The sequence below is a fragment of the Anas acuta genome, chromosome 7 (genome assembly GCF_963932015.1).
Source record: "Anas acuta chromosome 7, bAnaAcu1.1, whole genome shotgun sequence".
NCBI lineage: Eukaryota > Metazoa > Chordata > Aves > Anseriformes > Anatidae > Anas > Anas acuta.
Window position 1 is genome coordinate 35920962 of NC_088985.1, and position 17848 is coordinate 35938809.

A 17848-nucleotide genomic window follows, 5' to 3' on the forward strand; every position below is an offset into this window, starting at 1 on the left:
AGGCCCACGTGCATCTTTGTGTATTGTTTTGTTGTTTTGGTGATTATCTTTTCTAATATTGGTAGGTAGTCAAAACTTTTTCCGGGGTCCTGTATAAGCAAGCCATCAGCTTTCTATGCTGTACCTGTTGTGCTTGTTTCCAGGGTGCCCACAGGTGTGTGGGGTGGTTGAGCAGAGCACACCTAAAATCAATGTGCCATTTGGGGAACGCTTTTCTGTTTTCCTGTCTCGGAGTGTACATGTGAAATGCACGCAGACAATGCTGGCAGAAGGCTCTGTTTCTCTCTTTCAGTCCCTGCTTCAAAGAAAAACAGAATAGAAAGGGGAAAAAAATAAAAGGCAGGTATTTCCTCCTCGGAAGGAGGCTGCTGCCCTCTCATGGTTTCCGAGGCGAAGAGCGGGGAAGGTTCCCGGTGGGCAGCTGAGGGCAGCCCCGGGTCCCCTGCCAAAGGTCTCCTGCAAGGCACAGGAGCAGAGCCCAGCTGCCTGACAGCACAGGCTGCACAGGAAAAGATAACTCTCCGTGTCCGGGATTATTGCAGAGAATGCTGTTTTGGGGGGGCTTCGTTTCCCTTGCTTTTCAGTCCTTTTTCCTCTAAGAGAACTTGTTTTTTTGGCATAAATTACAGAAATTGAATGGTAATATTCAAAAGCATGAGCTCTGCTATAGTCAACTATATTATATTTCTGGCATATAGGATATATATATATACACTTCTGGAATATATCCTAATCCCAAAGGATTAGGGTATTCTGAATGAAAGCTTGGAAATGCATGGCTGTGTTTTGGTGGGCGGTTGTACACCTACTCAGGCATTTATGGTGCCCAAAGGAAAACTGTGTTAGCTGAGGTGCTTATGCAGATAAAAATCTCATAGTGTAAGTATAACACACTTGTATCATGGAAAAGTGCCATGGTTACTGCTTAGTGCTGCCTTGTGACATGTACCTTTGGGCAGAAATTAGGTGTGTTGCAGTGCTGGGGCACCCTTCATGCTGGGTGCAGCCAGAAGTCTGTGACTGATAGGGAATAATGACAAATCTAAGTAGTCTAACCTAGTATAGACAGCTCGTGTTTGTTCACACTAATTTTGGGTGGTGATTCCTTTATAAAAAAAAAAAAAAAGCATATTACCAGCAAGCTGTGGTTTGGTGCAGGTTGACCATTCCAGATGTGCTCCTCCAGCAGCAGCCAGGTGATGCTGGGAGGTTCACTTCCCTAACAGAGTGTCAGGATTGCTCATGGAAATGTTTGTCACCACCACATAAAGCCTGTCGCCTAAAAAAGTGAGCTTCGTGCCATGTCTGTGTTCGAGGATTTGTGGTTGATGCATCAAAACCCAAAAAGCAGTGGGCAGCTTGCTGGGCTCTGCTGGGAGCCGTGCCCCTTGTGGAGAGTGCTGTGATGAGCAGGAAGGTCACAGTCTCGTTGCCTGTCTGGAGCCTGTTTTTAAGCAGGTTTCCTTCCTTTCAGCTGTGTTTTGACACTGATCTCATTTTGCAAAGGTCTGTTATCCAGCTGAGATGTGTGCACCTGCCAGGTCTTTCCTCCTGTCCCCAGCACTGCTGCACTGTGATGTGAGGGGTGCCACAGCATCCTCCCCAAAGAATAACTTGAGAGGCACTCATCAAAGTTGTAATGCTGATCAAGGATGCTTTTAAAAGATAAAGGAGCAGAGAGCTGATCTTGAAGCACTGATGAAAAAAAAAATAAAATCCAGAGAAGGGACACTTAAATTAGATCCAGGTAAAAGATTTGTGTCCTTGTAGCACGTTTTCCCAAGTGGGGATTTCTCTGGGGTTTCTGTGGCAGAGCTCCCCTCCAGAGGGACCTCACACCCAGCCAGGCACTAAAACCTGGTCTTTGATATGTGTTACCATGAGAATAAAATGCTTGTATCAGTGTCAGGCTGAAGCTCTCCTGCACGTTTTCCTGCAAAAATTCTTCGAGCAGGCCTATATTTGAGGAGCTGTCACAGGAGCTTCCCTTGCAGGAGGGATGCTCAGGGAAAAAGCTGTGGTCGTGTGCTTTGTCCCCTGTCACTTTGGCAAAAGCCAGTGTCCCTGGGGCACGCTGCTGCTCATCCCGTGCTGGCTTCAGGCTCCTCTGTCCAGACCTGCTGTACGGCCCTGGGGTTGGGGGAGAGATTTATTTTTAATTCTCTGATACTTCTATAATAAAAATCATTACCGCGTCGGCGATGCCGCGCTTGATTTAGAACATTGATTGTTAATTCTGGCAGCTCTCCCGCGAGCAGAGATTTTTAAATAGCGTGAGCCGGATGACTCTTTAGCAGAATTGCTCCTGGGGGACAGGAATTGGTTTTATTGACTGAGCTGCTTTGCCTGTGGCTAACAGCAAAGCCGTGCTGGCTCTTTTTTTTTTTTCTATAATTGTGAAGTTAACTAGCTTCTGCCGTGTTGTCAAGTAGATATTCCGACATCAAAAATTATTACGTCTGCCTGCTGTGAGGTTTGTGGTGTGTGCTATTAAATGTTTTCAGCTGCTGCTAATCATTAAGGTAACTGAGTTACTGGGTATCGTGGATCTTCCATGTTTTCAAAGGAAAAGCTGCTGCTTTTCAGCATTTCTGCAGTTGCTGAGCTTGGTGCAATTCTTGCACAAGTTGAAACTTTTTAAGTGAACCACAGAGCTAAAACAGCTCTGGGGTTAATAGGAAACAGCTTCTGAAGCAGGAACTCCTGACCAGATAATGTTGTATCTTGCTATTTTAATACCTGTTCGGTGTTTTGGTTGTGACCGCTCTAGCAGAAGCATGCAGGTGACTCATTTAGCCACTGCTGCTGCTCGGATGGGTGGGTATTAGAGCAGACAGTGTGGATGGGGGGTGAGGGGTGGCTGTGGATTTCTGCTTGGGCAGAAAAAGAAGGCAAAGGGACCTGCTCTGCCCTTCAGAGGAGGGGCAGAGGTCTTGCTGGATGCTCCTTGCCTCCTTCCTCTTCAGCTGCCACGCTCCCAGCAGGGCTTCCATGAGCTGCAGTGGGTTGCAGGTTCATGCTGGTGGCAGGCGTGGTGCTGGGTGTGCCCGGCAGTGTGCTCAGCACCACCCGGAGCCATGCCCAGCCCCATCCCTGAGCCTTCCCAGGACCCAGCCAGACATCGCTCCTGGCCTCAACTGCTGGCGAGTGATGAATGGGTAAAATTACCCTGGTTTTAGATAAGATGGGAGCTTGATTTTTTTTTTTTTTTTTCTTTCAGGAGTGCATCAAGCTGACAGTGCAAGCTTTTTTTTTTTTTTTTTTTAACCTAAGGGTAAACTGCCAGGATTTGTTCTCATTAGGAGGAGAAATGCGCTGAATTCAGCTCCATTCATTTCAAAGGCTGGCTGGGTGGCTAGAGCCAGACCAACTCCTGTCTGATATCCTAAAAGCAAATCACGAGGTTGGTTTATGTTGCATTTTCCCACCCCCTTCATCTGGTGGCAGTGGGCTGCAAGGACATGCATGATCTCCCCTTACTGAACTCTGATGCAGGAAATAGATACCTAAACTGTTTGACTTCTTGCTTTTTCCTCCCAAGTATCTGTGTGCCACAGGCCAGCTCTGCCTGCAGAGCTCTGTGCGCTCTGCTCTCTTCTCACAAGTGACTTTATTCCAGGGGGCTCACATTTTGTAACTTAATTTGGAGCAGGTGCTTTCAGATCCAGGCAGTTACCCAACAGCTGATAGTTTTATGGCCTCTTTACAAACAAGAGCTCTCCTCCTCATACCTCAGCACCCTGCACAGCCCCCGTTCAGCCCAGCACTTCGCCGCTGCCTTGCAGGGCTGTTGGTACATCTTTGGGGAAACAGAGAATTTTGTAGTGTCCATCTGCATCCATCACCTGCTGCCTCTTGCTGCTGTGCTTCCCTCGCTGGGTGAGCTCACCTGTGCTGTGACCTGCATGGTTTGTGCCTCCTTTGCAGCACCCAGTTCAAGCAGGCACCCAGAAATGGGAACATTTCCTAAAAGAATCACTCCTGGTTTTCCATTTTTTTCCATTTCAGACAGCCCCCTCAGTATGACAGAAGCACCGAAGCAATGGTGAGCCACTCCTCCTCAGAGCAGGAGCCTCCTCCCCTCTGACACTACTCTGCTATGGCTTCATTTCTCTCCATGCCAGTGCCTGAGACGAGCGTAATTGTGCTGCGTGATGGATGCTGGCGGAGCGCTACGGTGACAGATGCGTGCTGGAACTGTGTGAAAATTTTTGCAGCCAAAGCAAAACTGGCAAATGTTTGACTTCCCGCCAGTTTAGCTCGCGGGTGCAAAATATCTGAGGTTTTAGCTGAAATGTTTACAGCAGTGAGAGGCAGTTCTAGGCATGGTTCTTGTCAGCAACGGAGGGGAGATAAGGCAATAAGCGATGTTGACCCATCCCACTCCTCAAGTCTTCGAAACCCTCTTTTATACCCCCGCCACTCTGCCTCATCTTACTTTTAGTCAAATGCTTACAAAACAGGCACTCTGCTTTGATTCCTTTGAAAGAGCACAGCTGCAAAAAGTACAGGGCACTTTAATGCTGAAGCTTTATTTTTTGACATAAATAGTAAGAAGTCGTCTTGTATGTCTTCTCGTACTCTCCCCAGAGATGCTATATTTTTCTATGAATATCTCTTGCATCATAGGACAGACACCAAGCGTGACTGTGAAAATCCTATTGTAAAGGAAAAAAAAAAAAAGGTGCAATAAAAACTTGTTCTTGTAGCTACAGAGGTATGGAGCAAAGGAGCAGCAGGCGCTGACTGCCCTGCGCTGTGCTCATCTCCAGGAACGTGTGCTGAGGGTGATTTCACCCAGCAGTGTGCTCCCTCTGTCCCTGCCCAGGGAAAGGTCACTCTCACCTGCTAAATTTCCTTTGGCATAGTGGGATGGGAGTGCACCCCCTCTGCACAGCTCTGCTGTTGTGTGTGGTTGTGTAGGCATTATATATGATTTACGCTGTAAATATGGAAAAAAAGTTGTCCCTAAATCACTAATAAAGCCCATTATTTGGCGTTTCCATGGGGGCAAAATGACAGCCTAATGCAGCTTGTGGGAGAGCAGCCAGCCCCACCCAACGCAGGTGCGGCTTTATGGGGTTTTATGGTTGTGTTATCAAATGTCTATAAATAGAGTTCAATCAGGTTCTGCTAAGGTTTCTATAGACAAAGAACTTCGATACGGGGCTGCTGTGCTGTCTTTTTTAGGCTGCCAGTCCCTTCACTACTGCAGTGCTGTGCCTCCCCAGCTGGGCTCTGAGCGAGCTGAGCCTGGCCAGGAATTGGTGCCACACTGCTGTAGGGTTTGGGGCGCAGTGACTGGTGGTGAAGAGGCTTGTCCAAGTGGAAAGGGGGCTGCAACCCCACCCCTGTTTGCCAGGGAAGTGTTGTAAGGACCTGCAGGAGAAGGTCCCAGAGCAGAAAATGGGTAGCAGCAAGAATTGCAGGCTGGATGAAGCACTGATACTGCACAACCACTTCTCATCATCTCCAACAGTCCTGGTGTTCGCACTGCTTCTGCCCCTGAGGTGCAAGAGGGCAAATGCAATCCAGTCTCTTTGATCTTCGCCTTTGGACCCAAAGGGCAAAGCAGAGCTGCATTCCCAATGCACCAGTGTTGGTGCAATCGGTGCAGCTCTGTCCTGTGGCCAAGATCCTGAAAGCAGGAGGTGGGAACACCCGCTCCGTGCTGTGCAGCAGCAGGGCTGGCACAGACGTGGCTTTCAGACAGGCAGAGGCAGCACATGAAGAAGCGAGCTGCCCCCAAGTCCTCGTGCTGCAGCTCTCCAGGGCTGGTTGTGGCTACAAAAGCCCCCTCAGGCTTGCAGTGGCCAGTAGCTCTTTGTGCCGCCGCCCCTTCCCTTCTAGAGGTGCATTTGCAGCGATCCTTCCAGCAAAATTAAAAAATAAAGAAATAAAAATCCCTGTGCAGTGCCTCAAGTCCCAGCCCAATGGCTGGCACTGGCATCAGGCACTTCTGGCATTTCTGTTTGGGGTGTCTAGGCAGCATGTTTGCTTATAACATCTAACATCGTAAGGTAGAATCAATCTGCTTTGGAGGTGCAACAGGCTATTTTGTTAATTGAGCTATACACATACCTTCAATTTGTACATAAATTATTGGCCGTGATTGTCCACATTAAATACTTTTTTCTTTTACACCTTCTTTTCTGTGATATCCTTAAAACAGAATGACGTCTTTGGATGCGTTTTCAATTGGTCTCTCCTGTTCTTTCTTCTTAGTATACCTTGCGCAGCTGTAGAAAATAATGATGACTATAGTAGCACAGCTAAAAAGAATGTGAAGCAGCAGGATCCAGTAGGAATAATCATAATTGTGTTTAGATCCGGTATGGTTCTGTTGAATAGAAGCGCATTTGGTGGCCAGCTCTACAGACAGGTTGTTGCCTTGCACGTTCACTGCAAAAAGTATCATGACTATGAGCGTGAAGAATCCTAGAAAATATAAATGTAAATGTTAGGGGTGGAAACATAATATTATTTGTGTTATAAATATTTGTATTAAGTGCCTATATAAATTGCTACTTGGAAAGATTCCACTTAAATTGGTTAGAATGCCAGGACTAGAACAAATGAGAGTAATACTTTCTGTTAATAAAATCATTTAAAGAACTTTTGTACCATCTAGAAGAGTGGGTGCTTTGACACTGGAAACTATCTTCTGCTAAAATGAATGGATACCTATTGACTATCTTTAGATAAGGCTGTGTAAAGTCCTTTTTTTTTTTTTTCCATTGCATTTGGTGCTGATGCATATAATATATTCACCCCTCAGATGATTTGCAGGTTGGCTATTTGATATGAATGCAAATTCATGGAATATGTGGTATAACAACTGGATAAGACTCTGAGCAACCTGGTCTGAGTTCAGTGCTAGCACAGCTTGGAGCAAGAGCTTAAACTTGGAGGCTTGGTTCTTTCCTACCCAAATTATTCAGCTACTGTGATGAGCCAAAATGAGATGTCTTGGATCTGTATCCATTTCCTACAGTTGCCTTAATATAGATGGTGCTTGGTTACTTGGATATATTTAGCCCAATAATGTTTTTTACTTATTTGCTTTCATAGTGCTAGCAGAGGTATAACCTCTGTACACTGGAGAAAATATTTCTGCTCCTTCCCTCTGGATGCACCACCCTACCCGTGCTCCTGCTGACAGGTTCAGCAAGGAGGACACCGGGATGTCAGGCCATCTGGTGCAGAGATTAAGATCCTTCTAGGTACATACCAAATGATGCATGATTTCTCAAAAAAAAATATGCCCACGGTAAGATACACTTCCAGGTCATTGCACTTGGAGGGCTGTACAAAGTAACCACAATCCTTGGTCAACTTTCTCACTAATATTTCGTTTGGCAAGCTCTTTCATTTCAGGTCAATTCTTGCAGATCCACCCTACGTAATGGTAGCTGGGCTTTCCTCTGCAAGGAGACACCAATCTGCTTGTCCCAAAAGTTGAGTAATGGTGTAATTTAGGCTTTTGCTCTTTTTTTTTTTTTTTTAACTGTTTCAAGACATCCCCAGCTGTCCTAGCATCTATATTTATATGCTTGCTGCATTAGTCACAGCTGGGGTAGGGTGGCTTTCACACCTGTACTTGCTACAATTGGGGCTGTTCTAATCCCTGAATATGATTCCCTTTTCCCTGAAGTCAGATTCTGGCCCAGGCAGAGCACTGAGGGCTTTGGGGACCAGCACACAGAGCGTGGCCCTATTGCCGAGCTGTCTGCAGGCGAGGTGGGCACGCAGACCTGGAGCGTGCCTGAGGGACCTGTGCTGAAGGACCCCATAATCAGATGTCTTAAAAGGAATTTCTCTCAGTGCTAGCCTAGTATTAGAGGAAAGCATAATCCTCTCGAGACGAATCGAGTGTGAGAGCTGCAGTCATTACCGTAGCGAGATGAAGAGTGTAGCAAGGTGCATTAGGAGAAGCCAGATGCAAGCCTGCTGGTTGAATGAGAGCCTGCACCTCCAGGGAGCTGTTTGGCAGAGTTCACGGCTCTGACAGCTCAGCACCTCTACCATTTTTTCTGCTTAGGGAATGTTAAAACTTATTTTGATCTCTGCAAGTGTTTTTACAGAGGGAAATAAATTTTGCCGTGACTCAGCCCTTCTAACCACCTCCCCTTTTGATGTTAATGCTGGTTTAGATGTGTTTGATTCAACACATTTTTCAGAAGTGAAGCTATTATCCATCCCCCAGATTAGACCTTAGAGGCCTAATTTGGAATGCAGGTAACCCAGGAACAGTTACGCTATAAATACCATAAAACAGGGGCACAGAGTCTTTAAGAGATTACAAATTGTGTTGTAGTCATATACGTGGACACAATTCTGTTCTGGTTTAACAATGTATTTGTCAGCTTACTCTGTTCTTGATATGCATCGTGTTTGCCATGATGTGACACCCCAACAGGTGCAGTAGCATCACTTTGTGCATTTTGCTGCCAGTGAATCCAGCTTCCTGCTGCCTGATACCATTGCTTGAAGTAGTGCTATTTTACCAGTATGTGAAATATAGCTTTAAGATAACCTAGCAGATATGGTTAAAACCATTAAAAACAAACAAACAAAAAAAAAAAAAAAAAAACAGATGAATAAAACACATTTTCAAGTGTTTCTTTTTAAATGTATAAAATATATATTTCTTAATTTTGGAATCAATGAGGATACAGTATTAATCTGCAGAGCATGCAGAAAGTGTTCAGTACAGGACATGTTACTCACCGCCTATGGCGTTCCAGGTGTAGACTCCAATGGGTCCCAGAAACGTCTGGTAGGGATTGCTCACAGCGTTAGTGAATGTAAATCCTGAGCTCAGAAGGGAGCTCAGTAAGCTGAGGACCAGAAGCACGATGATCGTGACGTTGATGCCTTTTCTGCTGCTGTTCACCAGTTCTGCAACTGAAAGAGAGCGGCTCAGTGGTGGGTGCCCAGCCTCATCCAGGGGAGGACAGATTCAGTGCCTGGGGTGTTTAAATGTGCCTGACAAGCTAAGGGTTTACTAGTTGTAATTAAAAGCTAATAAGCAGAGAAGTGGCTGAGCTGCAGAGACCCAGCTGTAACAGGAGCAGGAGGTTTGGCACAGTACACGAACCCAAATCTGCAGTGGGATGAAGGTACCTTCATCTGAAATAAGTGCGTGTCTGCTAATCCTGCTGGCACACAAACTTCATGGGCAGTGGGCTGGGTAGCAAACTTCTCTTCCCTAACATTTCTGAGGGTATATCATCTTGACAGAGCTCGACAGAAATTTTACGGTAAGCCTGATGAGGAAACGAGCTGTTCCTGCCCATCATCCCCGAGGTGTCTGGTGACTTCTACAAATGCCTGATTTAAAACTTGGCTCTAACTGTAGATTATTTCCTTTTAATGCAGCAGCAGTCCCTTCAAGTGGAATAAATCTGACAACCAGAACAGCTTTTACAAGTCCAGTAAAGCTGTTAGCTTGGCAGGGTCAGATGTGTTTGTAGGACAAATGTGTCTGAGCGTGGCCGGATGAGGTATGGCTGGCCACTGAGCTGCTCCTCATACCCCGGCTGGATCTGTCTCTTGCCTTGTCCCACAGAAAAGAAATGGGTGGGGACAATTCCTCCTTTATTTATTTATTTAAAAAGGAGCATCTCCTGCTTTTTGTTATGCGTGGAGGACGGGTGCATCCTGGGCTCTGCTTCCCCAGGAGGGTGATGTGAAGCTGCTGCACCCCTCAGCATCGAGCATCCCGGCTCCTCTGCTTCATGCTGCAGCTTGCTGCACTTTCTGTGTGCAGGCTGTTCCAGGGCAGTTTCTGTATTTGTATGCATGGCTGGCTGTAGGCACGCAGCACGTACAGTCCCTCCCTCCAGGACTGTCACCAGTTTTGTTGTTTTTGCCTAAATCCTCCTAGTTGTTTGATATGCTGCTGATAATAATGGACACAAATATGGGTGCAATATACTCAAAGTGTAATTGCAGTATAGCTGCGTTGAAATATATTATTTTCCTTTCAATTTAAAGATTGAAAAGGCATCCATAACATGCCTGTGGCTGCCTTAACCTATAACAAGTTTGACATCAGTGTTTTCATGCTCCATTCAAAAGGCATTGTGATAGGCAGCCATCTACAGGAAAACTTCCCTTCTATGCTGCTTTTAATACAAAGCCTTTACTGCAGTATTCATCTAGCATATAAATTGCAGAAATCATAGCAAAAACATAACAAGTGCACATAAAAAGAAAATAAACACCCAGAACAAAGCGAAGAGCTACTGGAAATAAATTAAAAGGAGAGCTGCTATCTCATTTACCGTTTTATTCTTGGAAGTTAATTTCTGTTTGAGCAAATGGCAGGTAAGGATGTGTTATGGAAATCAGATGCAAATTTAAGCAATTCTCCTAGAAGAATAGGAAAGAGGCATTCAGGGGACATCACTCAATTAAATGGAGGTGAGCACAACACCAGCTGCACCGTGTGCTTGTGCTGAAGCAGCCTCGCTGCTGGGGTATTGCCTACCTCAAGGAATAGGGCTGGAGCTGAACCAGGCAGGTGTGGATAATTTCCCTCTGGCAGCCTCACTTAATTTTATCACTCAGAACATCTCCAGAGTTGACTGGCTACATCTATGGCACCCCCTCATGGATCTCATTCATCCCTGACAATGAGCTGCAATTTAAGGGATGTAATCTTGCCAGATTTCACTTGTTGCAGGCATGCCAGCAACAGCTCAGGACTTTTAAAGCTTTTAAATAAAATATTGTTTTCATGGTGGCAGATTTTTTTTTTCTAAATAAAACAAACTAGAGGACTCTACAGTAGCTGATCTTTTTGAATCTGATCAATAATAACCCACAACTGGATAACCTCTGCATCAGTGTAAAATAGCCTAATTCCAAAATGAAAGCAGAGGTTTTTGCCTCCACCATCTCTTCTTATTTTTCTGTATATTTTCTTTTTTTTTCATCTGCAACTCTTGTGTGGCCAGATTCAGTTTCCCAAGTTTTTAGTGACTTGTTTGTGAATGGCTTAAAGGCTTCAAGCCAGCCTTAATGCCCTTTTGAAGCAGTGTAGATTTAGCAGCTTTCACTGATCTCTGATCACTTATCACACAGAATGAATTGCTCATTTAAAAAAAAAAAAATTAAACCTAACTTTTTACTTTTCATGAGGTCACCTGAAAAATGATGGGAACTTTGTTGAATACTCTGGTTCCACCAATTTTCAAGTTTTTTTTTTTCTTTTTTTGAATATAGAAAATGAATTGATTCCCCTCTGCTGTAGTGAATCTCTGAGCCTTCCTTGGGTGTGGGTTGTTTCGCTGGTTGCTGATGCCCAGCTGACCCGACTTGATGGGCTCCCCGGGCGTGCCTCTCCCTGCACCTTGCTCACTGTTTTTATGTGTTTGACTTGGAAATGAGCACAGTTGTAAAAGCCCTTGTGCAACCTATTACGTGAATAGGTTGTTCCTTTCGGAGACGAATGACTAAAGAGGCTAATGAAGGCTCTAGGAAATGACGTTACTTAATGTCTATGTTTGGCCAGATCATGCTGCTCGTCCCCAGGTCTGCCCTGGCCATGCCTCTCAGGCACTGTATACTTGTGGAATCTGTACTTTTTTTTTTTTGTCTTTCATGTTTATGCTCAAAAATTTCTTTCCATTGTGTGGTTTTTGAAAACAACGTTGTTGTTTTTGTAAAGGCTGTTGATAATCTGCTTTCATATGGTCTTTTACTGGAGCCAACCAGGACTATTGCTAACAAGCAGTCAACTTATCTTCTTTGAATTACTTTTCAGTATTTATTTTGTGACTTCCATTCATTCTCCTTGATTTACACCCAAATACGAAAGTGCCATCTGGAAAACACCCAGAGACCTCATCAGGGCATGCTTACTGAATGCCAGATCATGCTGTGCTGTATAAGGGTGTTCATAACACTGCCTGCTGCTGCTTGAGATGTCAGAGTGGAGAATTCATGACGATTCGTTTCTCCATATTACAGGCAATCCATTTACTAAAGGACATCCTACGGTCTTAGGACAACCTGGCTATTTCAGTTCATAAAATGGTATGTATGCATGCAGTTATGTGAAGTATTTCTCCTGTTTCAAGAATGCTTGGAATCCTACTTCATACAAAATGTGGCAATTGTACCTAGCGTAGAGCCGAAGAATTAATTTTAAATGAGTTTATTTTATCTTGAAGATACACCTGACTGAACTGGGGAAGGATGAGGGCAAATCTTCATTTAGACTACGGATGAAGCATTTCTTTCAGCAGCTGTTGAAAACAGCCAGCAATTCCTGAAGCTCACTTGATTTGTTCATCTATAAATGGCTTATATGTGAGAATCATGATGACATTTCCTAAATGAAGAGCACAAAAAATTAAATCTGGAGAAAAAATCACCTCCAAAAAACAAATGAACATAGACCATGCAAAGAATTGAATTGTTTACTGATGCTTGTTATAACTGTGATTAAAATCTACAGGGTGCTAGTGCCCAGACCCTGGGATTTGCTGGTGTTAGTTCCTGTGCAAGGAAAGACAAGACACGTGCCCCAAATTCCTGCCAGACTGCATCCCCGCCCTGCCATCAGCTCTGCATGGGTGGACTCCTGTTTTCACATGGCACCCTATTAAAATCAGCAAGAGCCTGCCTGCATGGAGCAAAGTCTGGGGCTAGAGCCAACTGGCATGAGGAGATATAATCATCTATAAACTATTTTTATAAGTGTATATTTGATTTTCTAAAAATTACTCTGATTATTCCGATATGACTGTAAATACATTGGCTTGAATGAGTTGTGATTTTACATTTGTTAGGCAGTGATCTCAATATTTTCTATACGCTTTGCTAGGAACACTGCTATACTCAGTTTTTTCATTAAATTTGATCGCTACTGTGTCAATTGGCTTGCACGGTATAGCTCTGTCACTGTGGTAATTTGGGTGCCTGTTTTACAGATACAATTTCTGTACTAAATGCAATGGGAAAGAGCTGGGAGATGGGAACCTTCCATAGGCTTAGATCTGCTTTGTTCTACCTGGGTGGTTTATTTGCTCGTAGTGATGGACTACAGCCTACTGAAAAAGAAAAAGAAAATAAAAATCTTAAAGTACATCTCATGTTTCAAAACTATTTGATATACTCTTCCAAATTGTAGTTAGGTTTCTTTTGATTGCCTTTTTTCACTTTCAGAGGTGCGTATAGGCATTACAGCTTTGAACCCAAAGTGCAGCAAAGATACAGAAAATGGGTGCAAATCCTTGAACCTTGCAGCAGTGTCCAGGTTTATCTACCTTTGGGCTTTTGGAATATTTCTGTTAACATAGGCAGAGAGACTTGTGCATAAATGCATCTTGGCTGAACTTTGTGAAATCAGAATCAAGTCTGCGGTTTGTATTTGGTATGTATCACTGCTTGTTTCTCTTCTGCTTTTTCTCATGTTTTGTTCCACATACTAGGATTTTTATGCTTCTGTCATTACTTTCTCAAATGTCACACTAGGTAAGCCCCCTTCTATTTTTCCCCTTATTTTTTACCTTTGTTTTATTCCTGTGTAGCATCTCTCCTCCCTAGTCCCTCAGTTGTTCTGTTCTCTTTGTATCTATTTAATCATTTAACCATTTTAATTTTTCTCCTTCTGGTAAGAATTTTACCACTGGGGATAAATACTAAGAACCATAGATGCACAAAAAAGCCATGTTACATATCAACAAAAGATAACATTTAATTTGAATCTGTGGTTGTTTTTTGTTTGTTTATTGTTTTTGTGTTTTGTTTTTTTTTTTTTTGTTTTGCTGAAGTGCTATTCTAACAGCCTGGATTCAAAATCTTATCCTAGATATTTTTGGAAAGTCGTGATGAGGAGGCGTCACCTGAAAACTATGCCTTGGGTGGGGAAAGAAAAGCCTTATAAAAGATGAGCTATGTTGTATTACATACTTCATAGACTATTATTAAAAAAAAAAAAAGAGATGAGCAAGCAAAAATTTTGAAAATATTAAATGCTTCAGTTTAATAATATCACTTAAAACTGGAATGGGATGGTCTTGAAAGAAGAAATAAAAAGAATACTTTCCTTAAGTTTAGGTCAAACACAAGTATAAACACCATATCTGTCTAAATTAGCTTTACACTTTTGGTTCTTCTCCCTTAAGCAGTTCCTCTCAGAACCTTCTTCTATTAAAATGATGCTAATTTGATCGTAGGTGGCAAAATGTTTTAAATCAAACAATTAATTTAACATAATGAAATTTAAAGGAAACCAAATGAGGTTTGTAATCCTTTAATGAAATGCTAATAGAGTGTTGCTTTCCTATTTTTCACTTAGAGCTTCTGAAAATTAAAATCTATTTCACACAGAGTTCCTACCCTGTATTTTTAACTTCTTCAGAGGCGTAGGTTAAGGTCACAGATAATCAGAAGGTGCTATCGGCAAGAGTGTTTCAGCATTTATCTACTATTTTGGGGTCTGATTTTACACCACTTAAATCCCTGAGCTGGTCTGTAGATATTCCTGCGTTCCCTCAATGTTTTACAACCCCAAATGGGTGCAGAAAGGCCGGGCTGCTCCTATGGGTGCCCCCAAGCAGCCTGCCCATTGCCCTCCATCGCCAGCCATCGCACCACTTACCTTGGAAACTACCGCCTGAAAACTGAACTCCAGCCTCGATTTTCGAGGCACAGGTGCCGCTGAAAAGTCCGTAGATGATGGTTACCGAAGTGCTGCTGTTTGATTGGGAAAAGTAGATTGTGCTGCTGATCCATCTCTGGGTTCCGAGAACGACACAAATGATCACGAAAGATAAAACGCTGGTTAAAAAAGCAGCTCCAAACATGAGTTTCTTTTCTCTGGTCGGCATTTTGGCAGACAGAAATTTTCCACGGGTTCAGGGGATTTTCTTCCTTTCAGCCCTGCTTGGCGTGAGGTGGTTTTCTCCTTTCACTCCCTGGAATCTGCTCTGCGTGCTAGCTGAACGCTATCCTGGTAAACTTTAAGCAAACGGCAGCAGTAATAAAAATGTAAAATAATTGAACTTTGGTCTGGAGGAAAGGCGTTGCCATGGCTGCAATCAAACTCCCCTGACAAAGGCCGGGAGGGATCTGCCACCAGGGCTGCCATCAGTAGTGACGCACTGGGCTTACTGGTGTGGCTTTGCCCTGTGAGAGGCACCAAGGGAGGCCAAGCTGCTCAAATCCCTGATCTCCAGAGCTTTGCTGGAGCCCAGAGAGAGCAGGTCCATGTCTCCCAGCTCACCTGCTGTTTTCTAGAAGATTTTCGTTCCCCAACAATATTTCCCTATTGTTCTTGCCTTTTCTCATGAAAGGCTCATACCTAGTTGAGAAGCAATTTTTGCTAGCTCTATATCTAGACCACTTTGAAAGTGAGGGATGGATTCTGATTTGTTATGGTGAGGACTGATAAATGTTCCTCCTCTGTCCATATCCCCTGCTTGCTTAACAGCTCTCTTCTGAGGCCTCTTAAATACTTGATGCTCTTTGCAAGAAGTCTGGGTTGCTCCAGGCTCCTTGAGGGTAAGGAGTTTCTCTGGAGTATCAACAAGTTATTTTCTAAGGAAAAGCTTTAATTCCTAATTAAATTCCATGTGTTTCCCCACAATAAGTGTTCCCTTTACCTTGCTTTGGCTTTGTTTTGTTTTTGTTTGTTTGGACTCTGCTAAGTTCCAGTTAATTTCTCTGAGCATCAGTTGCTTTAAATGTGTAATGATCTTTGATTGCACTCTACCAATGGGGCTTTCAGCCTTCAGCTCTTGTTCAGCTCAGACATGAAATATGCATTATTTGCTAGTGAGCCTAAGTGCTCTACAGGGAGGAAACAAATACCTTAAATAGGGACTCATTTCAGTGTGGTAGTGGGTAGGTAAAGGAAGAAATACTGAGGGAAATCTGCCCTGGGCTACAGAGCAAGAAGGGTATTTCTGCCCAAATTGACTTAAAAGAGAAAAAAAAAAAAAAAAGACAAGACACCAATATCACGATTTCAACCAGAAAATACTTTTTTTTTTTTTTTATTAATAAGATTGAAGCTGAATTTCTAGAATTTTAAGTAAGCTGGCTATTCAGTTTCCTGTTTTGTTTGTTTGAAGTGTGAAACCTGATTTAGTATCTCTTGTCAGGATAAAGTAAAAATATTCTATTAGCTCTTACTTCTTTTAATTATAACATCATTATTATTTGCTGTCTTGAAGCCGTGCTTCTGAATCACCTTGATTTTCATAGAATCATAGAATCTAACCTTTGGACAGCAGTCTCTTTCAACAGTGCTGCTAAACTAGCCTCTTGAGATGTATTCCTGAAGCTCGCCTGTTTTGTATGGTAAAGATTAGGAGAGATTAAAGTTTCATGAATTTGAAAAGGCAAAGAACTTCTCAGGAGGAGAAAATGGCTGTTTGGGAATCCAGTAATGCTGTAATTGTTTTAGTGTTAGGATTTTTTGTTTCAAAGCTTTAAAGCAGTAATCAGATTTGAAATCAGTGTATTTTATTTCTGAGATGTATAACTGGGCTTTCATACGATATGGCCTTGTGTGTATATACCTCATTAGATAGGACTTAAATCATACTTCTGATGTCATCACTTTTCTGAATTTATTTTTATTTTGTTTATAAATCATGTATGTACCTCATATATAGTCAGATTTTGCATATGTACATAGATGATGTCACTCAGTATATGATTTACGCACTGAAGACCAAAGGGAAGCATTTCAGCCCTCCTAAGCAAATAAGAAACAAAAGACCCGTCTCCATTTTCCTTCCAGACCTCCGGTTAAATTTTAACCCCAGAAAAACGGGTAAACTTCACCAGACTGGCTACTGCTATGGGTTTGTTATCCCAGCTGTTCTCCTTGCCATGTGGTTCCGTGCACAGGGAGGTGCTGCTGGTCCTCTCCCAGGAAACTTCTTCTGTTAAAAAGGAGAAGTTCCTGTGCTGATTCATCTGTGCCACTTGCCCCTCTATGAAATACATTTAAAAGATACACATTTAACTAGAAATCTTTGTCGTGGTACTAAATTTGAGGGAAGACATTTGAAGCTGCTGCTCAGTGGTCTTCCTTTGGCAGACATACTCAGCTCACTTGCATTTGCTTTCATGCCTTTAAAAATGCTAAATAGCAGAGACTAAGAGCTGCAGGAGATGATCTATACTTTCTCTCCAGGTAATGTTAATGATCTTTACTTTTCAGTGGCTATGCTCAAATTTTTGTGGCTCAAGTTGTTGAAAATCTCCTGAGGCCGGGGGAATCGCCCTGCAAATAAGCCCATAATTTGCCCTTTCCTTTCTTGTTACCTTGTAGTTAATCTATCCTTTTATGATGGTACAATTGCTTGTATCTTTTCTCCTCACAGCTACCTAAAAAGCAATGTATAATGTGTATTCTGCACATTGCTTATGCATTTCACAACCCCTCCAGAGTGAAACCATCGCTAGCCAACGTGGTGCTGCCTGCTCCTGCTAAATCTGAAGGATTACGTTAATGGGTCCAGGGGTTCGCCAGAGCAGTGGCCGAGTCCTCGCAGCAGGCTAGCTCCGTGCAAGGAGCTTTCTCCTCCAGTGGCAGCATTTTTGTGCCTTCCTCCAGATCAGGCACTCACATGGAAATTGTAGTTTGACATGACACGCCTCATCACTTCAGAGAAAAGAGAAGAGATTGGTTTCCTCCAGCTGGGATAAAATGTTTCCCCACCAGCAGCTTACCAGCTCTGCTGCAGCCAGTGAGGATGCTGTCCTGCACAGCAGTCGAACAGAGAAGTCAGGGCAATTCACTGTCACAGACAGCAGAGAGATTTGGGATAAAATTGCACGGAGCCCTGCATCTTTAAAGGTGGAATATATATTTATC

The 17848-nt window shown here is 43.3% G+C and overlaps 1 protein-coding gene and 1 long non-coding RNA gene across 6 annotated transcripts in view; one reads left to right on the forward strand and one right to left on the reverse strand.

Moving 5' to 3' along the window:
• Positions 1-13320, forward strand: part of LOC137859775 (uncharacterized) — a 33463-nt gene extending 20143 nt beyond the window's left edge. For 3 of the 5 annotated variants that reach the window (XR_011098534.1, XR_011098532.1, XR_011098536.1), the window contains 2 exons: positions 7072-7223; positions 12183-13320. This is a non-coding gene — a long non-coding RNA (uncharacterized lncRNA). Of the gene's footprint in view, positions 1-3220; positions 4046-7071; positions 7224-12182 lie in introns of all 5 variants that reach the window. The other 2 variants (XR_011098533.1, XR_011098535.1) reach the window with 1 other exon arrangement.
• On the reverse strand, positions 6164-14962 carry CLRN3 (clarin 3). The gene is made up of 3 exons (XM_068689186.1): positions 14618-14962; positions 8731-8907; positions 6164-6438 (listed from the first exon to the last, which is right to left on the reverse strand). Exons 1-3 carry the CDS (start codon positions 14844-14846, stop codon positions 6164-6166), a joined length of 681 nt encoding a protein of 226 aa, XP_068545287.1. The 5' UTR covers positions 14847-14962.
• Between the last annotated feature and the right edge of the window lie 2886 nt (positions 14963-17848).